The following is a 26,685-nucleotide window of genomic DNA, read 5'->3' on the forward strand; positions in this document are numbered from 1 at the left end:
CTCATTCACTTCCTCGGCCTGCATGCGCGCTTCGGCTGGTGGCTTGTCACAGTGGACTGTCAGCAGGGGGCTGCCAACAAGATGCCAGGCGATGGGTTCACCATTAAAAGTCGCATCAGGAATTTGCTGCGTTCTCCCTCAACCAAGCACAAGAGGAGCAGGAGAGAAAATCTCACCAGCAAGGTATGTTCCCATAGACCCCTCTTTAAAAGTGCAACAGATTTAGTTTCTGAGGGAAACAACTTGTCATGATAAAGAGAGGCAGCCTGGGGCGATCTGATAATGCTGCAGACTTCTCTTTTATTTGTAGTGTTAAATCCACAACAGAGATTTGGCATGATAATACGTATAGAAAATGCCAGGGACAACGGTATACCTAAACAACTTCACTTAAAATTGCTGCTGTAGAAAAAGAGGTAGCTTACCGCTTTAAACTTTTTTTTTTTTTAAACTAATGGGCTTATTATTGGTTAATAAATCATTTACTAATGCATTATACTATATAACCATAAGACTTTAACCAGTATAACTTTTGTGTGGCCAGTTTGTGAAAAAAAGTGGTTGAACTGTTTGGACTGGAAATCCATTTATTAATAGCTTTATTAAGCATTTGTTAATGGTAACTAACAATTATACCTGCAGTGATACCTAACAGAAAATATAAACAGTAGCAAAGGGGATTGTTCACAACCTGGCAACCCAATGTAATGACTTATAAGTGATCTATTATGAGGTAAATCATATAAAGTAAAAGATTTATTAATCGCTAATAAACCCATCGGTTATGACTAATAACCCTAGAGTAAAAAATATAACTTTATTACATGAGATCACAGCTCAGTGTGGTTTTTATTGTTTTCTATCGTCATCATATATGTGTTAGTAGGACACCACAGACTCAGGTACATTCATATGTTACTCCAGACTAGACAATGACACTAATAGCTGCTTCATAAATCCCAAGACAGACAGACAGCAAGGCTTGCCAAGCCAGCTGTCACATCTTCTGTTTAACTGCTGTTCATCCTGATCTCTTTCATCTAATTTTACATCAGTCTATTCTTTTACATCTGTGAAGTACACAAAAGAGAAATGACGGTAACATTTATAACATATTTTAGTTTGAAGCGTCAGTCTGGAATGGGAAAATGCCCCCCTGCTGCATGTGAATCGTAGCTGTGCAAGATGCGTACTACTGCAAAATAAGATGGTATTGAACAAATCCGAAGTTTCTGTGTTTTTTGTATGGTGACGGGAAAGCGGGTGTTTTGAGACACAGCGACTTTAAGTTGTTTGATTTAAAGAGGACACATTTAGCCAGCCGTCTTCACATGTTGTTACCACACAGCAACAATCTATTTCTGTCTTTGATTCATTGACGGTGCGTAGTTACATCACTGCTGGGCTAAGTTGCTTATTTATCTTCTCTCTCGTCTCACTGTGATGAAATCCTGCAAAAAGAAAAGTAGTAAATGGTTGAGCCCAGGTGCATCCCTGCTTTGTGTCTCTACAGGTGACTTTGGAGAAGGTTCTGGGCATCACTGCCTCAGGAAACAGTGGTCTGACCTGTGACCCCCGATCCGGACTCGTGGCCTACCCTGCAGGGTAAGAAGAGAGAGAGATCATCATTATCTAAACATCTGACCTTTGACTTATCAACACTCTGTGCTCCCTTATCATATCTACCTCACACAGACAGTTAGTGTGCAAATTTCTGTGTTTGTGTAATCTCTGTGCTATCTCAGAGGAACTGAGGAGGAGAGCTCAGTGGGCTCTCTCATCAGAGAAACTCAGAAGCTTTTTATTATCCTGTCCTCAGGGAGGCTTCCTTTGACTTTCTCAGTGATACACTGATGTAAAGAGCACTGTGTAGTATTATTATTTCTGTGCAAACACTGAGACTGGCTTTGTTAACTTGCTCAGTGCAGAATAAAAAGAAAAAAAAAAGAAAAGAGAGACGTGTAGAGCTGCAGGTTGGAGGATTTACTGTAGATCTACAGTGGCGATGCTCGGGGCCCTCGGAGCTGCTGCAGAGTTTAAAAACAAGCATAGTGGGTCTCGCGAGGCTGAAACAGAAACTGTGCTCTGAGCCTCTATTGTGCTGCTCTCAAATCTTCTGACAAAGCTGTATTAATACTAAGAAGGTCAATGTCTGAAAACTAAAGGAAAAATTGAGTTGTTTACATTATTGCTGTGTCAAGGATGGTGTGTTTTTGACTGTCTGTCAGAAAGAGAGAAAAGCAACATCTGTGCATGCAGGCATGGGCACTTATACATGTGTCTGTATCTGGTTCTGATTGTGATTTTAGCAAGCGCTGTACTACCCAAATAACAAACAGTCTGGTAATCCACTCGCAGCCTCAGCTTAAATCTGTCCAATCTGTGGTACCAGGAATGCAGTTTCCTGGCCCGGAGCTAAAGAACCAGTTTGGCGACAGGTGGATCGTTGTTGTGCCGCTCTTGAACAGGATGTAGAGGAAGTTTTATGAACAGGAAACAATGTAGTTATTTGAATATTTAAAAAGGACAATTACACAAAAAGTGCACGGAAATAATATAAATGGTGCATAAATAATATAAACACTTCATGAAGCAGGACAGGAGTTTTACTTTGAAACATTCAAAGCACAAACACTGATACAAAAGTGGGTAATGTTACATTAGAGTTGCCTGACACCACTCTCATGTCTGTCTGTACATCTGTAGCTACCGCCACTAGCTAGTTAGCTTAGCATAAAGACTGGAAACGGAGGGGAAACTTGTTTCTGATCAAAAGTTGCTCTATAAAATCTCACAGACTGACGTGTTGTAGCTCCTTTGTTTAAATGTGTGGCGTTGAGAGTGGAAGCAAACAGTTGTCAAATGTCAGACTCTTCCTTTAAGATATGAAATTAATGATCCTTGTTTTTGAAGCTATGTTATCTCATGCTGCTTTACTTTTGAGTTAAAAAATGCTTCTACTTGGAATTCAGAATTTTACGACCCATCTGTGTCTGTGTTTTACAGTGTCTGTAATATTGATTAACTTTATGTTTAATGAATGTATTATGAAATGTGTCCCCAGAAGAGTGAATGAGTGCAGTGTTATTGTATTTCAAACGTTAATCCTGGAAAATACTTCAACAGGTCACAGAGTAAAGTTTAATTACAGATGAACAACTGAGGCTTACTTCTGTACATATTAGCACAGTATGTGTTACATCAGAGTTTGAATGTTTTTAAGGTCACAGTATATAATCAGTAAGCATTGGTGCGATAAGCCATGCCACAAGTATTCACTGTGAAATGAGTGCTCAATTATTCTTTTGTTACCTTGAAAAATGTGTTTTCCGCTCAGCCGTGGACGAGTTTACATTTCTTGTAAACACCTTGACTAAATAAACACAAAAACCCTTGAAAGTCAGCAAATTGAAATTTTCCACTTGCACCAAACTCTTACCTCGGTGCAAGAGACCTACACTGGACACTTTGAAGGCTTGTTCCAAGTCAAATATTTATGTGGATTATTATATTGTTTTTCTCTGTCTTTGATGCAGCTGTGTGGTCGTCTTGCTGAACCCCAAAAAGAACAGACAGCACCACATTATCAACACCTCGAGGTGAGTCCTACACAAATATAGCCTGCATTGAAACAGAGCAACATGAAAGTCACAGAAGTCCCAGAGTCACACTGAGCTGTCTGTCTCTGTCTCTGTCACTTTCACAGAAAGACCATCACAGCTCTGTCCTTCTCCCCTGACGGCAAGTACTTGGTCACAGGAGAGGTGAGTCTTCTTACTTGTCAATCAGCCGTCTTCTTCTTTGGCTCTGCTGAACACTTTGCCTCATTTCTCTTTGCTTCTCACTGACTTCCGTTCTTTTATTTTTGCCCTCACCAGGTTGATATTACTGTATGTTTACTACAGATCAGATGTTTTCCGCAGTTTAGCATTCATCCACAATATGCCATTTAGTTAATGGTGATAATGTGTCCAGTGTTTATATCCTCACAGTTTAGTAATTTAGTTGAGTAATGTGTCCTGTCAGTGAAGCGTCACAGTGTTGTAGTTACAGCATGTGCCTCAACACAACAAGCTATCTTAATCCGCCCCCACCGCCCTCCCCCAGCCAATCAAAGCCAATGAAAGACTTCTCTGTGTAAGTGGATGAGCACGCAGTAGTTGCCATGACGGCAGAGACCAAAGTTCAAAAGACCAAATACACCGAGGACAGGCTGCTCTGCTGCCATTTAAAAGACGCCAAAATGCCAAATTCTTGTAGACTCCCACCATGAGTGAGCACATGAGCCGTGAGAGCACAGCTGATTTCATATTAAACTATTAGATGTGCACATTTACTGTCAATTTTCCAATGCAAATGTTGATATTATATTCATCTACCAGAGTTATTATGGTTCTCTTCCCAGCTGCTGCGAGTCTGTGATCAAAGCGGAGAGCGTCACAGCTCTGTTAGAGGATTTCCTGTAAGCCTTGAAAGAGGAGAAGAGTTTAAGATATTCCTGAGTGAATGATCTGATAAGAAACCAAACAGTGGATCATTTACATAAAGGACAGGCAGAGAGCAGACGCGTGTACCTTTTTTCTTTCATCTTCCCTCTGTCTGTCTCTTTTGGATGCAGCTCTGTCTTCAGGAGAATGTCATCCATTCTCAGCGTCCTTCATGCTGCCTTTCAGGTGAGAGGAAAGGCAGCATGAACGAATGGATGACACTGACCCTGACCTTTGAAAGGGTCGTTCTACCAATATTAAAAGAAGAGACTACACAAATAGCCTGCTGACCTTTTGATCCCTGAGAGGAGAATAATGCGAGCAGGTCGAGGTACAAGTAACATGTACACAGCGAGCAGAGGTCAGAGGACAGAGAGGATAATCTCTTAGAGAGCTGAATAGACTGGAGAGACAGGTGACTGCTGTTTGTAGCCTGCTCCAGTGGATTTGATGAATGGAGACAAAAACATGAGCCATTTCTTTAATAACTATTAACTCTCACTTGCTCCTCGTCCACATCCCTCTGTCCTTTTCACCAGAGCGGTCACCTGCCAGCGGTGAGACTGTGGGACGTGGCCGAACGGAGACAGGTGGCGGAGCTCCAGAAGCACAAGTATGGCGTCTCGTGCGTGGCTTTCTCCCCCAACGGCAAATACATCGTCAGTGTGGGAAACCAATATGACATGCTGGTCAACGTCTGGGCGTGGAAGGTACTTCACAATCTGGAGTTTTATCACGCAGCCAGCTCCCCTTAAGGCTTTAAGTTTGACGTGTGTTGTTGATTTGTTCTCCTGCAGAAAGACGTCGTTGTAGCGGCCAACAAGGTGTCCAGTAAAGTGACGGGCGTGTCTTTCTCTGAGGACAGCTCCTACTTTGTAACTGTGGGGAACAGACATGTCAAGTTCTGGTATCTGGATCACTGCAAGGCCAGCAAGGTACTGAAATAACATATCCCTATATTTTTTTATAACCACTGAATCGGAGAAATGTCTCCCTTTGGGCTACATCATTCGGGTCTGGTTTTCTCTGTCCGTAAAGAGAGAGCTACGGTTTTTCTTCTGCCTTCTGAAGAATCCTTTTTTCTGCCAAACATTTTTTTTCACATTGTTAAAAAAGTTTCATTGCCTTGGAAATTATCCAAGCTGGAAAAAAACATCCTAGTAAACTGGGAGTCTGGTTTTGGCTTCCTCTTTCATTGCTATTTCATTGTTCCACAGCTGTTCGTCACAATTGTCTTCACGACTTCACTAATGTTTAGTTCATATCCCTGACACTCAAATAAGAAATAGAAGATAATTTAATAATACAAAGCGCAAATTTAATTAAACACATCTACTACATACTCAAAAAGCCCAGATGTGGATGCAGATGTGGACATATAGAGAAATAACTCTTAAGTGTGAATATAACCGTTATCCTGCTTTAACCACCACAGCATGAGCTTCATCAGCTAACCCTCATCCCTCTTTTTCTCAGGCCAGTGCTCCTGTCCCTCTGCTGGGCCGCTCGGGGCTGCTGGGGGAGCTGAGGAACAACTTTTTCTGCGATGTTGCCTGTGGGCGGGGCCCTAAATCTGACTCCACCTTCTGCATCACCTCCTCTGGCCTGCTGTGTGAGTTTAACAGCAAGAGGATGCTGGACAAATGGGTGGACCTACGGGTGAGTGACTGGGATGATGTAGCCAACAGCAACAAGGGGATTAATTTGTGTGGTTTAGTTAAGGACTACATCCCTATCAAAGTGTTGGAGTGATATTGATTGGGCTGTGTCACTCCGCCATTAACTAAACATTATCTTATCTGATCCACAACACAGGTCTGATTGTGACGAATCAGCGTGTTTCATGTGTCTGCATGTGTGTGTGTGTGTGTGTGTGTGTGTGTGTGTGTGTGTTTAAAACAATCTTTTACTATTCCTTTACAATTTATGAACACTGATGAGTGAGGTTTAAAAACATCAGCTGCTTAAAACGTTGCTGGTTTTCATCAAACATGCATTGTGCTCGTTGTTGATTCAGTAGGTGTCTACATCTTTAATTTCACTCATCTAATTTAGCTTCACCAGTATTAAATCTACGGTATATTTATGCATCTGAGTGCTGTACAGTAGCAGTAATAATAATAATCATAATGCTGCTGTACAATGAAGCACTGCTCATGGTCAGTGTCCAGCTGTGGTGTTTAATCAAGAGGTGCAGATGAAGGTGTGTGGCTCTTCTCCTGCCTTCTGTCAGTGGATCAAAGAGAGATTAGCAGCAGGGACAAGTACAGGATGTGTTGCCCTGTAACCTTCATTATCACAGACAGGCACGGCTCACATGGACTCACCTAGACTTTTTTTAGGCTTCAATGAACGAGAATAGGTTTCACGTGGAATACAGATATTGTCCTGAAACTGTCATTTATTATTCCGCTACTGATTTTTATTTTAGGTCTCAGTTTACCATGTTCTTGCTTAACATATATTATAAAGGACAGATTTCCTTGCTCCACAGGGGATTTTTTTTTAAATTACGGAGCTATGAAATGAGCTGATGTGCCTGTTATATCGTGTGCTGCCCTGTAGACGAGCGTGGCCCAGTCTCTGTCTCTGTCTGAGGATATGATCTTCTGTGGCTGCGCTGATGGAACGGTGCGAGCCTTCAGTCCCGTTGACCTGCACTTTGTCTGCACGCTGCCGCGGCCGCACCCCCTCGGCACTGACGTCACAGCTGTTACCGAGGCCAGGTGAGGAAGAGCTCAGGAGTAACGCAGCCTTTCCTTGGCCCATGATCCACTGCAGGATCAAATAATCTCTATTTATAGTCTGAAGCACTCTTCAGCGTTGTTGTGCTGTTATTCCATGGTCTTTTAAACATGTACTCCACCCTCTCTCCCGTCAGCCACCTATTTTCCACCAAGACAGATGTCCGTTACCCAGCTGCCATTGCTGTTACCTATGACCCCATCAGCCACTGGCTCAGCTGTGTGTATAACGACCACAGTCTGTATGTGTGGGATGTGAGAGATGTCAGCAGGGTGGGGAAGGTGCACTCTGCCCTCTTCCACGCTGCTTGTGTCTGGGACCTGGAGGTAAACAGGCAAGAGGAAGTGAACGACATAGTTCTTTAGCAAATGTGACAAATTCCGTGTGTTTCAAACCAACCACTGACTCAGTCGTTTGGATGTTGGCCATTGATTAGATTACTGATGGAGCACATTGGAGGATTGATCAATACCACCCAAATGCCAAAACTGGCCTTTCATTATCCTGCTGAACTCTGGACCAGTTTGAGACACACTAATGTATTTTTTTATTGTATTTTGTTATTAGTTATTACATTGAATAAGTTAGAATTAAATATCATACTCTTACTCATGTGTCAGAATTCATATGATAGTTTTAGCTTGCTAATAATAGGCAATAAAAGGCAATGCATCCGTTATAGTAAACCTGCATTACTACAGTTTATAAGAATGCTCCATTGTGAATGTAAATGTATATCAAAGCTTTTGAAATCTATAAATCTACAAGCTGTTGTGCCTCCTGGACTCCTAGTTCCTACCTACCCACCTTCTCTCTCGTCCTTCCTCAGGTGTTCCCAGATGTTCCTGGGGAACTGGGTGCTGGTTTGTCATCAGGCGTGTTCCTTAGCTGCTCAGCTGATAACACCATCAGACTGTGGCGCATGGATGACTGGTCTCAAACTCGAGTTCATTTTCAGAACATCCTCTGCAGTGTGAGTTTTGCATCAATATCTGTGTGTCCTCACATCGCACAGAAGCAAATGCTGATATTTCTTAAGTGCATAGTCTCCCTATGGTGAGTTGTCTCTCTGTCCATCGTTGCTTTGCAGGATCTCTTGAATATAATCTACATAGATGGAAACACCGCTACATTACTGGATCCGGAATCTATGGCAAATGTGAATGCAGATAAATCCGGGGATGGACAGACAACAGAAAGCAGGGCGGGCATCAGGACCATCTGTGTCAGTCCTGACGGCAAACACCTGGCATCTGGAGACCGCAACGGGATGCTGAGGTGGGACACAAAGGCTCAAATTTAGACAGCAGATTATTCAGAGAGTTTGATTAATTGGACTGCAGATATTACTGCCAATTCACTTTCAAAAACATCTTAACTGTTCTTCACCTCCATCCCTTAAATAATGTGTGCACGTCTGTTCTCCAGGGTTCATGACCTCAGCAGCATGGAGGAGATTCTGAAAGTGGAGGCCCATGATGCTGAGATACTCTGTCTCGAGTACAGTGATCCAGGAACAGGTCTGTGTGTATACAGTGTGGGTACCGTGATGACACGCTTGTAGAGTATTCGTGTTTTGGCTGTGTGTACGATAGTTGCTTAAAATCATCTTATAACTGTCAGGCCTGAAGCTGCTGGCTACAGCGAGCAGGGACCGTCTGATCCATGTGTTGGATGCTGAGGATGACTACAGTCTGGTGCAGACACTCGACGAACACTCTTCATCCATAACAGCCGTCCGCTTTGCTGGTGAGCCACTTGAGACACTGTCAACATCTGACAGCTAATCTTTTCTTAATCCTCGCTTTCATCTCCACTCAGGCCCACACAAAGTCCCTCTTTTATTTGGCTTGCAATGCTGCTTGTTTAAATAATAGATGACAACTATACATGTGTAGTCAGGTGGAGCTTTGTTTGTTGTGAGGAAAGCCTTTTTTGTAACGCACTTTTTAAAAAAGTTTTGCACTTTGTAACATATTTGCATTAGTTACCGCCTCTGATTTTGAATTTGGATCAATTCAGACTCTGATTTTTGAAGCTACACTCTTGTAACTAATGTCTTTTTCCTTGGACTGTAAATTTGGAAAATACTAGTAATAGCAGTCTGATGAAGAATAGCAGGATTTCTGTGATTCCTACAGGCACAATGCAAGAATTTATAAAGAGAAGTTCCTCCTGTAACAAATCTCTTTGTTCCTCAGCCAATGACAACAAAGTGAGGATGATCAGCTGTGGGGCAGACAAGAGCATCTATTTCCGCACCGCACACAAGGTGAGGCACGTCTGAGCAAGGTTCAGTTTGTCCCCACCTTTCATCTGACACGTATCTTGTCCCACAGGTGGAATCTGTTGTAAAATATCCAAGACACACACAATACACTCAAAAACATTAACGCTTAAAACTACTGCACATACTGTATACTAAATATTATGCTAAACTTTTAAAAATACAGTTTATTTTCCAATGTTTTATAAAAGCAATAACCAATAATCACAGTAAGATTCCTAGTTTCCCATGACTTCCTGTGTAATTTTAATATAAAGAGACACTCTATAGGATTACATGGCAAACCAGATTTCTTTAAAAAAAACCTGTCCTGGCCATTTAAGACACAGTGAGGAGCTGTTTTTGCTTCAGCATTCAGCAGCTGCTTCTTTCCTTTTGATTAAAAATTCTTCATTTATTCCTCCCATCAACGACTCACTCTGCAGCTCGACAGTAACACAATCTATTTAGCTTCTGTTTGTGAATACAGCTCTACAGCATGTACTACAAAAGGAGAATTTGCAGTACAAGTTGTATAACCAAAGCAATAAAGGAGACATGGTGCTGCATTCTTTCCTCTAGATTTGCTTCTGGGTTACTGGGCCAGTTTTCTGTTTGGTCAGACTTGCATAAGTCATTCTTCTTAAACTTAAGACACGATTCAGGCCACTGCAGTGACTCACAACATCAAGTTTTGTAGAGCACAATAAGCAGCGGCTTGTTAGTCTTGAGCAAAACTTCCCTTCAGCATCCAGACATTTATGGAGTACTCATTTAAGAAACTCGTTGTGACAGGTCTGTGCTCACTGCAAAACATAAATGAGCATCGTCTCTGCTGCTCTGTGTTTCCAAGGATTCCTAATGAACCATAATAATCTTCTTTTCTGACCATGTCTGTGTGATTGGATGCGCAAACACAGATTTTCTATGGCCTAAACATCAAAAGTGATATGACTTATTTTAACTCACACTGCAAAGCACATTGATTCCACCAAACTTTAACTGAGGCAAAATACACGTTCTTCTGTATTTAGTGCATTTTAAAGCAGAACAGCTTTGAGTATATACGCCCTCTTTTAAGTCACACATTTATATTTATTCAAACTGATCTCTGCAGCTTTTATATATCTGAATGCAAAGGTCATGTTTGCTTTCTTTGCAAAGAACACAAACGCATACACTTAGCAGCATACACTAAAGCTTCTTGCAGTCAGTTACTCGCTGCACAACCAGGTCAAAGATGGAAGGTTGTTTTAATGTCCCACTTTCCCTCCATTTCATGCTAAAGCCACAGCAGCCTCTCTCCTCTGCTCAGACCTGACAGACTTTCTCTTTGTTTTGCAGACTGACAGAGGAACAGAGTTCAGGCGCTCTCACCACATGGTGAGGAAGACCACGCTGTACGACATGGGTGTGGACCCCACTTGCAAGTACGCTGCCGTCGGCTGCCAAGACCGCTGCATCAGGTGAGTGCTAGGGCATGTATGTGCGTTTTTGAAGGATGAGGAGGTTAGCAACTGGACATGAACCTTAGAAGAAACAGGTTTTTTCTTTTCCTTTGTACTGCAGGATTTTTAACATCAGCAGTGGCAAACAGAAGAAACTCTACAAAGGCTCACTGAGTGAAGATGGAAGTTTGCTCAGGGTAACATTTTTTCTGCACCGTCCATACTCCAAAAACCATTCTCCCCCTATATACACAGTTCATAAACACTAAAATGCTTTTGTATTTGGTCTGGCAGGTGCAGATCGATCCTTCAGGTCAATACGTGGCCACAAGCTGCTCCAATAAAAACATCAGCATCTTTGACTTCTACACTGGAGAGTGTGTCGCCACAATGTTTGGGCACTCTGGTAACAGAAACACACACACACCTGTACCTCACACACACATACTTCATGTAACCAAACTGACACCTTTATAGCAGTAGGGAATATGATCTCTAACCAGCCATCGTTCTTGTTTTGCAGAGATTGTCACTGGGATGAAGTTTACCAACGACTGCAAGCATTTGATTTCTGTGTCAGGTGACAGGTGAGAGACAGTATTGTGTGTGTAGTCGCTCTAGAAAATACAGCATTAAACCAATCATTATAATGTCATATTTCTGAAAAGAATGACACGTTTTAGTTATATGTTTAAAACTAGAGCTGTAATAACAGTGAGATATTTAAATATGAATAATGTCAGTGCTACGCCCCCTGTGCTAAAATAAAATTTGGATCAAAACCAGGATGGGAGTAGCACCCAAATTGAATTCATCTTCAGCCTCTGCTGCAAGAGGAAATGAGTGGAGAAATGTGTTTGCAGACAGTTTCCTCAATAGTCAAGCTGAAATGAAATGCTGAATTTTTAATGCCCGAGTGCTTTTATCTCCTAGCTGTATCTTTGTGTGGCGCCTGGCTCCAGAGCTGACAATCAGCATGAGAGAGAGGCTGTGCCAACTCAGACAAAACCCAAACACGCCACCCTGCAAGACCTCCAGTCTCAGGTGACGAAACACACCTCACCTTCAAGAAATTTCATTGATTATATCCTTTCCATAAACTTCAATCAACTAGCGCTTGATCATAAAGTAGCCACCCGGAGAAAATGCCTTCACACTTAATGAATGCCAGAGCATTCATCATTTTCTCCGACTCTCTGATTGTGTTGCTCCAGGCGGGAGGCGTACAGCGCCCCCACCCTGGGTGGTTTGTCCTCGGACAGTGACCATGAGCACGAGGGGGAGGACAGAGCAGAGACCGCCGACCCCAACGACCCCGAAGACAACTCAACCAACACTTCCTCTGACAGCAGCCATGGAGAGGAGGACACAGGTACTGTCTGGCTGCGAACTGAATGAGAATACAAACACTGTGCTGACTGTGATCCACATGCTTATCAAGGGAATTAGAAGGGTCCAGTACTGAGCAGAGGGATGTCTGCTAGCAAGCATCTGACCGACTGCAGTGTCCTTGACCTTTGACCTCTCTGCGGAGTGCAGCAGAATTAAAAATACAATCCAGGAATAAAATGGTATCTATAATTATTCTTCTTTTTATACAACAGGAGGCTCAGATGAAGGACAGGACTGGGAACTGACAAAGGTATGTGGTTATATTCAATATTATAAGTATAAATGGAATAACACACATTAGATGCATTTTTGAAACTATTAAATGTGCAGACCACCGTCCTTACATGAGGAAAAACATCTTTTTCCCGAAAGTAAATTGCACAAATTCAAATTCCAATGTTCATTTCAACAACTTAATGATAAAATAATTGTCTAATAGCAATAAGCAAAGTCTAAATGTATTTATCATCTGTGTGATGGGAAGGGCGACTTTAGCTTGAATGTGATTGTCCACTGCAGTGGTTTTCTTTGTGTGTGTGTGTGTGTGTGTGTGTGTGTGTGTGTGTGTGTGTGTTCCAGTATATTTAATTGCCATTCCATGTTAATCACATTCATGGGAAGTCAAATTAAACAACTGAAATAAAAATAAATAATTAACAGTACTTAATATTCAGTACAAAATTGAAGTATATAGAGTAGACAGCTGATGAACAGAACATCTCCTGTCTACTGTGTCTCTTAGTTTTCTATCAGTACTTCAGGAGGAGTGAAGTGGCTTAAGGATCTCAGGCTTCACTCCACCACACATGAGATTAAATCCTCTGTGATGAACCGGGGGGGAAATGCCCTGCTGAGTCTTAAAAGAAATGTGAAATTCATTCTGAAATATACAGCCAAAGCTAGGGGATTAAAAATCACACAACCTCATTTGAAGGAATATTGACACTGTTAATATTCAGTCAGTCTTAATTTCCGATATTTTACAGTCATGTCTTTTACGTCTTTTACAATTAGAAATCATGGTTTACTGTCTCATCACATTCGTCTCCAACCCTCATTTACAGCATGGAGTCATCAGCCAAGTCACCCCTGACTCTGCTAAGCGTCCTCGGAGGCGCTGGTCTCATCGTATGGGCTCCCTGGAGCTGATGGTGAAATCCATGCTGGACCTTAGGCAGCTGGAGACCTTTGCTCACAAGAAAAACCCCAACTGCCCCCCTCACGACAGAGAGAGACAGAGCACGTCCAGCCTCCAGGAGCCCATGGTATGCATAGATGGGCAGGATGTCTACGAAAGAGAAAGAGGGAGCTGTGTGTGTAATTGTACTGCTATACTAAGTCACCTGTGCTCATCTTCTGCAGCAGCAGTTGGAGGAGAGAGCCAAGAGGCATCGGCCCTGGCCACCCACTGACTGGCTGTCCTCACACCCATCCAAGGGCATCAGGGGGACTGATGGAGCTTTGCCGTACCCCGAGGAGAACGAGGGCGACACGAGTCTACAGGGCAGGTAAATCCCTGCCTGCTGCACACAGTTTTCATCACAGTGACCTCGAAAGAGAACAAAAGCGTCTTTGTATTCTTGGTTTAATGTTTCCCTCTCTGCCCTGTTCCTCATTGTTTCCACCTCTCCGTGTTTTCATACGTCAGTGATTACATGATGAAGGAGCAGCACTGCAGGACGCAAGGGCGAGGGATCCGCAGTGAGAGCCAGGACAGCCGCAGCCCGGACAGTGCTTGCTCCTTAGGCTACGACAGCAGGGACTCCAGCCCAGATTGTGTCCTCGATGGTGAGGGCAACAACAATAAGACACAAAATAACGAAAAGACAATTAAAGCAGTGAACAGTTGAGATGTACCTTCGCTAGAATGAAGACACAAGGGCACGAAATATGAAGATTGGTATTTAAAGCTACTTTTATATGCATACATTTTGAACATTTCTGATTTCAGCATCCCCAAGTGGTAGTATCAGAAAAGACGTGGCTGACAGCTGTACCCCCTCCCAAGATTACACAAATGTCACCAGGATTATAGATTTTCTGCAAACAAAAACTAATGCCTTAAGATTATTTAAGGAATATTGTACATTTATTAATTTAAAATGCTAAAATAATACAAAATTTCAACACATAAAAGGCTTTCAATGACGGATTTTCTTGCTATGGCTTGCAGGCAGAGAAATAGCAGAGTGATCTTGAATAAACAGTCACATTTGTATGCTGTATTTCTGTATTTTTATCTGTCTACATTTCTGTTTCAACTTATAAATATCTACTCAAAGTGTGTCAAGTGCAGGATTTAAAATGAAAGACTAAAATGTACATGAAAGCCATGGTGTTTCTTCAACGTACAGTAAAGCTGATACCTGCTGAGAGGGATTTGAGCTCACAGAGGCTAGGATTTTTTTTTCTGTTTCAAACCTGATAGAAATATGTCAGATAATACTACTATATAAGCCTCAATGTTCTGACTGGTCATTTGTTAAGGATTATCTGGTATCTACCTGTTCTATGCAGTAGATGTATCAAGGTCAATAGGGGTTTGGAAAGGGTTTTTCTTTCTCTCAGCTGTACTTGTTCTTTCTTTTGCTTTCAGATTCTGCAGATGTGGAGTCTCTGAGCCAGGACAGCTCTGATGAGGAGAATGAAGAGCGAGAGGAAGAGGAGCAAAAGACAGAAGTGACGAGTATGGACGAGGCTTTGAGGACAGTGACTGATACCACTGACCGCAGTCAAGAGGATTTCCTCAAGCAGAACTTTGAGACGCTGGCAGAGAGCTGCAGCACAGGTAACACAGGGCAAACACACACACACTTCCAATTCACACACACACACACACACACACACACACACACACACACACACACACACACACACACACAATATTGATTAGTCTGGTGGTTTTTCTCTCTCGTAGGCCTACTGTTAGTTTCTCTTTCTTTTTCTCTCTGTGTCACTGAGTGTTTTTCTTCTCTCTTTGCCACTGTCTCCATTTTCCTTGATGTTTTTTTCTAATGCCTGATGTCTGTCCACAGCTGAGCAGAGCAGAGTCCCAAGGCTCAGTATGTCTTCACGCTTCCTGGCCAGAGGACATAATAACAGGTACTGCTTACCACTTCAGACCAGTGCGGACTCATAGCTATAATTACAAACCCATGTGGACTCACGCACACTGCTCTGCTAAACCATCTGTGTACCGTATGGATCCAGCCAAGCTGTCAGTTTGAAATGACATTGTTAAGTCTCTTATGGTAATTTTGTGTGTGTGAGAACATCATTTTTTATCCTTCGATCCTGTATTTACATTGTAGGGTGAAAGACCACAGGAGTGTATGGAATTTGCTACTGTAAAACGTTATTTAATTGAAGGAATACTTCAACATTTTCTGGAAATTTGATTATTCATGTTCCTGCCAAGAAATAAATGAGAAAATCAATACCACTTTCATGTCTTTCTGCACTACAGTGAATACGACGTTACTGCCAGCAGCCAGTTTATTAGCTTGGCTTAAAGACTGGAAACATGGACATTTGTCCATGTGTCCTGGCTCTGTTCGAAGGTAACATAATCCACCTACTAGCACTAGCTACTAGTCTGCTGGTTGCCTGGCAACTGCTTCTGAAGAGATTTTCCAATACATGAACAGTCAAACAACAAGATGTAATGCGTTAACTAATTAGGTGTAGAGGTGCTGGTCTTTTCATCTAACTCTTACTTTAATAAAATGATATAATAATAATAATAAAATGCCACTCTTATATATGTTGCTGGCTTCAACCAGGCCAGCAGCCATTAGGCTCAGCATAGCACAAAGACTGGCAACAGCTAGCATGACTCTGTACAAATGCTCATATATATTATATTTTGTATGTAAAAACTAATTTGGTGGTTCACAGAGGTTAATAAGTTGAACTATTTCCTGTTTCCAGTCTTTGTGCTAAGCTAATCGGATGCTGGATGTAGCTTCATATTTAGCATACAGACATGAGAATGGTATTGATCTTCTCATCTCCAGGTCTCTGCAAGTAAACAAATAAGCACATTTCCCAAAATGTCAGACTACTCCTTTGACATACTTTAGAGGATTAAATTGTGTATTTAACTCTATCCTCTAACGCTGTACTGACTTATCTCTGTGTAGGGGGGTGTCTATGTTTGCCAAAGTGCATGGAAAAGAACAGGGCAGCCACTCTGCTAAGCCCCCCGTGTCAAAAGTGCGACCCTTGATGGAGGATGGCCAGAGCGGAGACATTGAGGATGAGACCGCTGTGTCCCCTGGCAGAATCGAATCGTCAAAGTAAGAAGGATATACAAACTGGGAGCTGCAAGGGGTTTTTATTTTCAGCCAAGCTTCTGTGGCAGACTTAGATTAATGAATCATAAATACAAAAGTTCAAAGAGCACAAAAGGTACTCTGTTTGTATAAATAAATGATTATAAAACATTGATAAATTCACAGAGCAAGAATGCAGTGGACATTTCTGAGGTCACACAAGGCTATAATATTTATTATTAATATTTTACACTGTTTAAAACCTGCCCATTTTTCACAATCATGCTGTACTTACAGACTAGATAGGGGTAAACAAACACTGGGAGAAACTGAACTCCCATTTAGCAGTTATACACGTGCAAATAAATTAGACTAAATGACTAAAATGAAGTGCAGACACAAACAAAAATAAATGCATGAATCAAAAGAACTGATTTTACTTTGGTTTGTTTTTGACATTTTGTGACTACTGATACTGATACTTGAATGTGAAGTGATCTTAAAGCTGAAGTGTTGCATCTCAGCAGGGCAGATGCTTCGGAGAGGAACTATACTCCTACCCTTAGACCCCCCAAGAAGAAGACTTCAGGGTCCCACCTGTGGAGGATGTCCAACCCTCCATCCAAAGCTCCGCTGCTGTTCGACAGAACATGTTTAAAGAAATCACTCTCTGCCCAGAACCTGGCCTCAGACTGTACGTTTCTTCATCATTTAGTTGATATATTACTATGTATTCGCTATTGTTTCTGTAATAATGGAATCAGGTTTTTTAATGAATTAGATTAGCTCCATTAGGAGCATGAAGATCTGCTGTGAAATATGAGAAATAAGTTACTCTGACTCTGGACAATTCCCTGAAATTGGCAATAATTCATTTATATGATATATTTCTATATGTGCTTCTATTTTTTCAAAAAAAAAAAAAAAAGACACATTAATCTCCACTCCTTCATCCTTTCTCCAGCTCTTGGCTCCCCTGTGCTGTCTGACCGAAGTGCCAGAAAGGGGTTACGCAAGAGACCTCAGCAGCTTTTCCTAGATCATAACATTCCCAGGCCATCCTTCCAATTGTCTTCACCCTCCTCTAGCTCACCACAGTCTCCCGAGTCCCCCCTCCCTTGGGAGAGTCCCAAACTCAAGCCCCAGCACTCCTACATGAACCCCACAGCCAGCTCTATGGCCAAAGGCAGTCGGTCCAACTCTCTGGGAGAAGGTATCCAGATGGGAACGCCACCGTGCTCCCCCCAATTTCCTAAGGGCAGGAGGTCATCTGGGGAGCTGGAGGTCGAGCTCCCACTGCTCGCCTCATCTCCAATCACCGCTTTCCCCTCTTCTGTCTCATCATCATCGTCCATCTTATCGTGTCCTCTATCAAACAGTCCCTCCCCCGCTCCTTCCCATCCTACAGCTACAGTTTCACCCACCCCTTTTACCCAGAACGTTCCACCCTCTCGCATCCCGCTTCCCAAGCTGCCTCTCAGCCCTCGACGCAGCCTCTGCCTAGAACTAAGTCAGAGCTCAAGTTGGTCTGGAGGTCCGGCGAGGGCTTCAACTCCGACAACAGACCCTGGATGTGATGTTACAGGAAACAAACAAGGTTAGACAGCCAGCCTTATACCATATATGTGCCATACACACACACACACAGTTAATGAACTAAATCCCTAATTATCTTTGTTGCTTTGTGTTTATCTTGTTATTTTCAGCACTAGGTAGACATCTTTCTTTAAGTTTGGATCACTCTTTGCCAAGTTCACTACCAGTGAAGCTGAGGAGAAGCTCGTCTGCTGAGAGGTACATGTTGACATCACTTTCACCAAACACTTAACCACATGTTTTGTTGCAAACAGCTATAAAGATTTCTTAACAGCTGTACTGAAATCACCTCAATAAACAACAAATGGTACAGTCAGCTAAGCATTTATTGAGCTGCCTTTTTACGTGAGAGCGTTGCAGTGTTATGCTAATTTCATACATTTTGCTCTTTGTTTTCATGTCAAAATGTCAGAATTTGCATAAAACAGTAACTGACACACATTTCTGACATTCCTTCCCAGTGCCAAGGAGCCTCGACAGGTGGCTGCAGCTAAAGAGTGCCCTCTGGTGCCCAAAGAGGCCCACACATCGAGTGCTGACCCCAAACCAGGTCGGTCTCCCCAGAATTCTTTTATCAACCTGTCCGTCACAAACACTCCTCCTCTTCACGCTGCTCGCCTTCTGTCTTCCTCTTGTCTGTCCGTCTGTCTCTGCGCCCTCCTGCTGTCAGTACTGTGGTTACAAGGGTGAATCCAGAGATGAAGGGAGACGATAATGTTTTGAATTCTCCTCCCTTTTACTTTATTTTAATGTCATCTAGTTTTTCTGTGCGTCTCTTTGGTCTCTGTGTCTTGAAAAGTTCAAACATGTCATATTTTGGTTTAAGATGACAGAAACATGATTGAGCAAGTACTCTGGAATGCTGCTTAAAATGTTAATTACTATTGAACAAAACACCAGGATTTCTTGCAACAGGCTCCAAACTTGAACCTTGACGCTCCCTTTTGATGATAATACATTAATAAATGATCATTTAACATTAACACATCTCAATTATCGGAATGTGCTGCTCACTCGGGTACAGTTAAAATGCTGAGGTGAATCTTAAAATAACTTCCTCATCCTGTTCTTCATGCTTCTCTGTCTGGTGCCTCACAAAGTTAACATTTCAATTTGAAAGCACACTGACCATGAATGCCATTAAATGATACCGAGTCCACATTTGTACCTACAGCTGTGTTTTGCTGGAGGATATAAACTGTGAAATCATTTTTCTCTTTTTCACAGCTCACACAGCTGCTGCTCTCCAGCTTTGTACAGCAGCCTCCTTGTGTGTGTGTTTTTTCTATAGTTTTCTGCTACCAAGTATTTTTTTCTTTTTATGCTCTTTAACCTTTTGCTTAACATTTACTGTGCACCCACATCACTCGATAACACTGTGCGTTTGTGTGTATCCATTCTGTACTGTATGTGTGTCTTTGTGCGCACTCCACATGCGGTGCGGTACTTGAAAGAGTCATTCTCTCCCTCTCTCTGCAGATCACTCCATCACCTTGGAAACTTGTAAGCAGGCTGTTACTGAGCTTCACAACAGTCTGAGGAAAACCATCATGCTCTACACTACGGTCAGTGAGTGTGTGTCTGTGTGTCTATGAGCGTCTGAAAATCAGAACAAGAGGAGATGGGGAATTAAAAGAGCATGAAAAGAACCAGGAGAAAGACGATGAAAAGAGAGAGATGGTGAAGATAAAGGAGGAATAGATAGAGATCACTTCTCACATATTACACGTCTGTTATTGCTTATGTTCCTGTTATTGTTGCACGTATAGGCAGATAATACTGTTGATTCTTGAAATCCTACATTCTCATAATGGACTGCTTTTTGTCACTGTTTTAACTTCTGTGGATGCTGCTGCTGTAATGCTTTAATTAGCTCCCGATTTGACACATCCATTTTTACTTAACTGTAGGCCTGAAACAATTAGTCCATTAATCAGTTCAATAATTATTATGGAGTATTTTCATAACTGATTAAAAACATGGCAAAACTTTTTATTGGTTCCATCTTCTCAAATGTAATATTGTGCTGCTTTTCTTTGTCGTATATGATAGCAAACTAAATAATAATAGTAGTTTATTTGTATAACGAATAACAAAGTGCTTCACATGAATCAAATACAAACATCAAAACAAAAGTGAAATGCAAATGAAATTAAAAGACATCACACAATAAAAGCATTTTTATAAAAGTTTGTCTTAAGAGGTGAAATAAAACAGGAAACTGACTCTGCAAGTCTGATCTCCTCTGGTAGCTTTTTAGTGTAGGGGCTCTGACGGCAAAGGCCTTGTCTCCTTTGGTTTTTTAACCTAGACCTTGGAATGGCCAGTAGTGAACTACCAGAGGATCTCAGACTGCATCCTGGTGCATAAGGGGATAAAAGTTCAGAAATAGAAGGAGGGGCCAGCCCAAGTCTGGCCTTAAAAGTAATTAAAAGAATTTTAAAATCAATCCTAAAATGAACGGGCAGCCAGTGAAGGGATGCAAGGACCGGAGTGATGTGGTCACATTTTTTGGTTAGTAGCCGAGCTGCAGCGTTCTGAACTAACTGTAGGTGATGGATTGATTTTTGACTGAGACAGGTGTAGAGAGAGTTGCAGTAGTGAAGGCGGGAGGAAATAAAAGCGTGGATAAGTTTCTCTAGGTCTACGGCAGAAACTAGAGACTTGACCTTGGCTATGTCCCTCAAATGATAAAAACATGATTGAACAACTTTCTTCACCTGGGGCATAAAACACAGATCCTGATCAAAAATGACTCCAAGGTTTTTGGCTGAGGGGTAAATACTTTTTGGTTTTTGACTGTTCGTAGGACAAAACAAGCAACTTAAAGACAACGCCTTTGGTTTAGTGATGGACGCGTTTAGGGCTGAAACTGACCAACATATTCATAATCAGTTTATTTGTTGATTATTTCCTCACAATTGAGAAACTGGAACCAGAAGATAGTTGGTATTTTTGCTTTAAAAATGACCTAAACGATTATCAAAAGAGTTTGAATTCATTTCTGTTGATCAATTAATCGACTAATCGGCTCAACAGTAGACACATTTCAATATTTTATAGACAAAAAGATTATTTGGTTAGCTGACAGATTAATTGATCATTAAAACAGTCCTTAGTTGCCACCCAACCTGATGAAAAACTCAAACACACTGGTAAACAACCTGTATACCTGTCTTCCTGTCCGTCTCACTCGCTGCTTGTCTGACTGGTTTCTGTGTGTATGGTTTAATTTAAACCAGGTTCTCCAGTGTGGCCAACAGCCCAGTGAGGATCAACAGCAGATGAGGGGAATCCTGTCCGAGGCCCTGTTCACGGTCAAGACCGAGCTAGACTCTCTGCCTCAAGCCTCCTCACAGAGTGAAGGGTCCCAAGTGGACCAGGAGGTCAAAGGTGAGGGGGAGAAGGCCCTCGCTCTGCTGGAGCAGTACGCTGAGCTGCTGCTGAAGTCTGTGGAGAGGAAACTAGATACCAAGACCTGAGGAGATAGTCTGACTGTTATGCGCACTGCACACCCAATAGCACTGTGAATTGCACATTTGTTATTTGCACAGAGATCTTTTAGAACTCTTAGTTACTGAACTGTATTGACTGAAAGTGGATGAGATGTCATTATATTAGGAGAAAACTGAAAAAAATAGATGTCAGGTATTATGCACTGAAATAAGAATGAGTAAAAAAAGGTTGCCTTATTTTTCAAAATGCCATAGTTTGTCTGTTTTCCCCTTTTTTAAAATCGTAATGAGTCGCAAAATGTTATGAAGGGAGACACTAGAGGGACAATGATGGTGAAGTCACATGAAGAGCACAGGTAGTTGGTGAAAAGATGTAGTTGACTAAACGCTGTGTTTTGGTTACATAAATCGTCCTGTGGTATTGGGCATTATTTAAGTTATAGATAGTTATGTTTTGGTAAAGGCTATGAAGTCTGAAGCCCCTATAGCGTCCCCTGGAGGCTGCAGGTTCCATTATTCCATTATCTTTACCAGTAGTGAGGCTCTTAGAATAAAAATCAAAAGTCCATCCTAAGGGTGGCATTACAGCTATTTCCTGCCTGGTCAGTGGTGCATCTTGCTCCAGACCAGAGTGCTGACTTCTGGACAGGACTGTAGCATCTCCAGGCCAATATCATGTGGGAAAAGATGGTACTGTTTACATATTAAAAAAGAGAGGGTCATGAGAGAGAGAGAGCATGCTTAGGTCGGAGGGCAGAGTAAGTGGAGTTAAGGTGTGAGGACAGAAAAGATGACACTGACGTGAAGTTAGAGGTAAGTGTCAGATGATGGGCCTGGAAAGATGTTAGCCCCAGAGATTTAGGCTTCCTGTGTCAGCCATGTAATTCATACTCTTCTGCCAACAGTGTCTCCCTCATTGCAGAAGTAGCAGTAACATGTGCTTATCATTACTTAATGTATATCAGACAGTAATTCATTTTTGTTAGCTGACGTTCCTTCTGTACATCTCTGAGTGTTCTTGTAGCGCTGGTTTTAATGTTCTAATGAGAGTTTCGATTTCTCTGAAAGAGATTTTTCTCCTGGTTACTGTCATACAGTTTCTAATTACAGCACTGTCCTATATGGTCTCTTACAAAAATAAACATGGAGACGTTGGTGTTGATTATTTATTTCTGACTGACAATTTTATCTAAGAATCATTACAGTTAACAGAACCCCAGAGAACTGAGACATAATTGTTTTCAGACAATATTGATACATGTATTATTTTCTATTAGTGGTAATTTAATGAAATTGGAAAGATTGTACACAATAAATAGCATTAGCATATTTATAGTGAAAAGCTTTATGTATATGAAAGGGTTAGCTTTGTAGCAACTTACTGTGGCACATTATAGAATGAGCTCAGCTCACGTGATTATTAATATCACATTACATACTAACACACTTATTCAATCTTTAAGCACCATGATATAAAAATGGGAAGGCTTTAGTGCCTCCACAGTATAGTGTATTAGAAGCCTGTGTGTTTGTGTGTGTGTGGGCAAACTTTCTATATGTATCCCCGTATGCATTTCTGCTGCATTTACAACACACACACACACACACACACACACACACACACAGACAATGTGTTTCCTATGGAAGTGTCTCCAAGTTGACATAGGTGAGGACGACATCATGCAGGATGTTTATCCTGTCAATCTGGTTGAGCTCTCTGACACGGTGTCGGAACTCAAACAGCGGGAGGTTGTTCACTGCCACCCTGAACGCCTCATGAGTGCACAGGATCTTCATCTGGAACAGAGCCATCAAGACTGTGAGCCATCGTACATGCAGTGCTCAAATAAGTTCTTGTGTTGTGCCAAATCTTTTAACTGGCATTTCATTAAAGGATAACAATGTGCAGGAGGATATTTTTGTCAATGCAAAATCCAGGGAAACTTCAAGGCGCAATAGCAGAGAAACACACTGCAGTTGTCAGTAAACATGGACACAAGGACTGTTGGACACAAAGACAGAATTAGCTTAGATTAGTTACTGCTTGCTGATGCCTGTAAAGCGTAATTGTTATTGATGTTATTGAGCAACACAAGACCCCCACTGACCTCCAGGAGCCTCCCTGCAGTACATCTGTTCCCTTATCTAGGACTCGCTTGCACAAACGACTTTCCAACCCTTTCCATCTTTTCCAAACGTTAGCCTGACGTTAACCATGAGAAAGTGACCTGGAGTCAGTTAAAGGCACCATGTGTAGACTTTTGAAACATCAACATCTTGTAAAATTCAAATGAGACAGTGGTTAAATATGATTAGTAGCTTCTAGTAGACGTTGACACTTCAGGTGAATGAATGTGGTAAAGATTTGATTGATGTTAGCATGCTACACAAAGCAATCTTAAAGCCCAGTTCCTCAGTCCACCATGTGGCTAGATCCCATTTTCTAAAACTCACCTCAAATGGGCTCCCAGGAGCGAAGGGGAAGGGTCCCTTCAGGTCCCTCTCCTCTGGGCCCCAGCGCTCACCCAGTTTGTGGTTACGGACCACCACCTGTTTGCCCCCCTCACTGAAGCGAGGGTTGATATGAAAGGCAATGTCATTGCCTCTCAGAAAGTTCACTGTGAACCTGTGGGAGAGCAAAGCAGGTTGGACTTTCATCGGCACTGTATTGTCTCCGTTGAGTAGAATTTGTGTCTTTTCACCCGGACGATATTTTTATATACTGTACGTAACATGAGATAAGAGGTTATGGAGAAAACTAAATATGTACAAAACAGCATAGGGAGACACTTTAAGTACATACAAATAATCTTACATTTTAGCATTAGGTTTGACATGACCCAAGATGGTCATCATCATCTTGTCATACACCCCACGGGCCAGGTTCAGGTTGTATGGCACACTCTAAACAGTGAGAGAGGGACCATTAAACAACCTGGTGACCAATCAACATTGTAAGATTAATGCAAGTTAGATTCCTTGCATTCGACTTACCAGAGGTCCAGATGTGGGTGGAAGCCAGTGTACAGGCACGAGAGATGGATTCTGTCCAGGCCATCCTGACTGTCCCGGGTTATAAGGCCAGCCAGGGTGGGCAGGCCACCCTGGTACATTTGGATGGATGCTGGTAGCATGAGCAGGAGCGGGTGCTGGGACTGGAACTGGAGTCGGAGTTGGGACTTGAGCAGGGACCTGAACTTGAATTGGAGCTGTTGGCTGTGGAAGCTGATATTGGGTGCCGGGCCAGCAGGGCTGGCAGGGCTGACCTAGAGCTGGAGCTGGAGCTGGCATTATGGTTGTAGTTGGTGCAGGAGCTGGTGTAATGGTTTGCACCGGGGCTGGAACTGAAATTGTTGCAGGGACAGAGACTGGAGCTGGTTGTGGCCCAGGCCAGCAGGGCGTGTTTGGCTGGCCAGTCCAGCATGGTGCAGGCTGGGTGGGCTGTCCTGGCCACCCAGGGAATCCAGTTCCAGACGGTGGCAGGGTGGGCCAAAGGCTGTTAGCCTGTGGGGCAGAACCAGAGGGAGGGCAGCTGCCGCAGAGAGCATCAGAATGCTGAGGGGGAGGAGGAGAGGGGGAGGAAGGAGCGAGGGAAGGGTCAGGGGCAAGGATGGAGATACGGGGAAGAGTGAGGGTGGACAGGACAGAGGACACCAACTTGCAGTTGCAGACATGGCCGTTTGACAAAAGCAAAGATTTAAGCATTCATATTTAGATTGAAAAATGAGGAGAAAAGCAATGATTTGTGTCATTCTTACCAGTGTAGCGATCTGAGAATTTGATGAGGTACTTACATCCATGCTGCCTGTCAAAACAAAAGTGCACTTTTAATTACTTTACAGCTTTTTTTATTTATCGTGAGTATAACTATGGTCTCCGAGGACTTTACGACAGACAGACTGGAGAAAACCAAAACAGATCTTAATCAGAAATGAAAAAAAGAAAATGGAAATGCCACGTTATGAGACATGACAGCCTGCCAAACTAAGAATAAACCTTAAAACCTATGCTTTGGAACTATTTTATTGGAACAGTATAAAATGTATTCACTTCTTATATATTATATCTATATTTCAGAGCGTGCATTGCAGTCATAGCTCTCCAGGTAACCACCAGAGGACTTTACAGCTTTTCAAGATGCCAAACTGAAAGCAAACATTTGCTGCACTGCATGACTATTGTGTTTCCATATAGATATACATTGTTAACTAAAGCTTATTGGATGCCATGGGATGTACTAATTGAATGATGACAGCAGAAGCTGACCTGAGTCACACAGAAACATAACGGCACATTGATTCTGGGTTGTATGTGCAGTTAGAAAGGAATGTGCAATAACAATGATTCTTCGGTGTCCGCTCCATACCACCAATATATGATTGTTCTTGTGAGTGCAGATTTAAATTGCTGTTACTAGGTTATTTAAGTAAGCACATAGATTTGCTATTTCATCCAGTTTAATGGCTGCTATTAATAAGAAATACAACTCAGATATTTATGATTCTCAGTTGTGTATTGTAGGTGCTGTGCTTGAAAAATAATATTACTCATATAAATACATATTAAGACACAAGTTCTAATGGCATTTTATAAGTCTGTAGTTTTTCATCATTGAATTTAAATCAATAGCTTTGTTTTTGATCATGCCATAATCATAACTAATATTACTAATTAACGCACAGCAATCAAGCGGATAAGCTACATATACACATATGAAGTGTATGTAAGTATATTCTTTTATTAGGTTAACATTTTATCACTTTATCATTTCATTTGTTTAGTGCAAACCTGCAATATATATATATATACATATTACAGCAGGACATTAGCCCAGGACCTGAGAATACATTCTATTCCTGATACCATGAAAACTTTTAGCATGATAGAAATGATAGAAATATGAAGTATTTCGTACAAGCTGCAACAAATAAAATTTGATTGCAATTTGTTGAAGTTACCTTTTGTTCTCTTTTGTCCTCAGGTGCACCCAGGAGCAGGCTGCAGGCTGTGGTCTAGTTTAGG

General features: G+C 42.0%; 2 protein-coding genes across 4 annotated transcripts; one reads left to right on the plus strand and one right to left on the minus strand.

Annotated features, from left to right (window-relative positions):
• LOC111672771 (mitogen-activated protein kinase-binding protein 1-like) lies at positions 1 to 22,818 on the plus strand. Its single transcript, XM_087180326.1, has 33 exons — positions 1 to 183; positions 1,514 to 1,605; positions 3,537 to 3,599; positions 3,707 to 3,764; positions 5,027 to 5,197; positions 5,285 to 5,422; positions 5,964 to 6,146; positions 7,053 to 7,213; positions 7,369 to 7,558; positions 8,062 to 8,205; positions 8,323 to 8,510; positions 8,661 to 8,752; positions 8,856 to 8,981; positions 9,434 to 9,504; positions 10,843 to 10,964; positions 11,068 to 11,143; positions 11,241 to 11,352; positions 11,470 to 11,533; positions 11,880 to 11,990; positions 12,161 to 12,318; positions 12,551 to 12,588; positions 13,403 to 13,603; positions 13,701 to 13,846; positions 13,987 to 14,126; positions 14,935 to 15,126; positions 15,374 to 15,440; positions 16,481 to 16,636; positions 17,137 to 17,306; positions 17,577 to 18,209; positions 18,319 to 18,406; positions 18,670 to 18,758; positions 19,688 to 19,773; positions 21,451 to 22,818. The coding sequence occupies exons 1-33, from the start codon at positions 82 to 84 to the stop codon at positions 21,688 to 21,690; spliced, it is 4,668 nt and encodes a 1,555-aa protein (XP_087036452.1). The 5' UTR covers positions 1 to 81; the 3' UTR covers positions 21,691 to 22,818.
• On the minus strand, positions 22,812 to 26,685 carry LOC111672772 (galectin-9). 3 transcript variants are annotated; one of them, XM_087180325.1, is made up of 6 exons: positions 26,622 to 26,685; positions 25,422 to 25,468; positions 24,658 to 25,218; positions 24,479 to 24,567; positions 24,118 to 24,289; positions 22,812 to 23,460 (listed from the first exon to the last, which is right to left on the minus strand). In XM_087180325.1, exons 2-6 carry the CDS (start codon positions 25,461 to 25,463, stop codon positions 23,302 to 23,304), a joined length of 1,023 nt encoding a protein of 340 aa, XP_087036451.1. In that variant the 5' UTR covers positions 25,464 to 25,468; positions 26,622 to 26,685; the 3' UTR covers positions 22,812 to 23,301. The 3 variants fall into 3 exon arrangements, with proteins under 3 accessions (XP_087036451.1, XP_023286103.1, XP_087036450.1); XM_087180324.1 differs by lacking the exons at positions 25,422 to 25,468; positions 26,622 to 26,685 and adding an exon at positions 23,772 to 23,866 and having other exon boundaries at positions 23,337 to 23,460; positions 24,658 to 25,381; XM_023430335.2 differs by lacking the exons at positions 25,422 to 25,468; positions 26,622 to 26,685 and having other exon boundaries at positions 24,658 to 25,372.

The sequence above is a fragment of the Seriola lalandi genome, unplaced genomic scaffold (genome assembly GCF_002814215.2).
Source record: "Seriola lalandi dorsalis isolate HSWRI2012SDOR001 ecotype SW California unplaced genomic scaffold, Sedor1 jcf7180002054901, whole genome shotgun sequence".
Classification (NCBI taxonomy): Eukaryota; Metazoa; Chordata; class Actinopteri; order Carangiformes; family Carangidae; genus Seriola; species Seriola lalandi.

Excerpts from the sequence above, each read along its gene's own strand:
- LOC111672772 (XM_023430335.2), bottom strand. The coding sequence starts at position 25,368 with ATGCTTAAATCTTTGCTTTTGTCAAACGGCCATGTCTGCAACTGCAAG. Across the intron at positions 24,568-24,657 it reads CACCCACATCTGGACCTCTG|AGTGTGCCATACAACCTGAA; the intron begins GTAAGTCGAATG and ends CTCACTGTTTAG. Across the intron at positions 24,290-24,478 it reads GTCAAACCTAATGCTAAAAT|GTTCACAGTGAACTTTCTGA; the intron begins GTAAGATTATTT and ends GCTCTCCCACAG.
- LOC111672771 (XM_087180326.1), top strand. The coding sequence starts at position 82 with ATGCCAGGCGATGGGTTCACCATTAAAAGTCGCATCAGGAATTTGCTG. Across the intron at positions 11,144-11,240 it reads AAGATGGAAGTTTGCTCAGG|GTGCAGATCGATCCTTCAGG; the intron begins GTAACATTTTTT and ends TTGGTCTGGCAG. Across the intron at positions 14,127-14,934 it reads CCCAGATTGTGTCCTCGATG|ATTCTGCAGATGTGGAGTCT; the intron begins GTGAGGGCAACA and ends TTTTGCTTTCAG.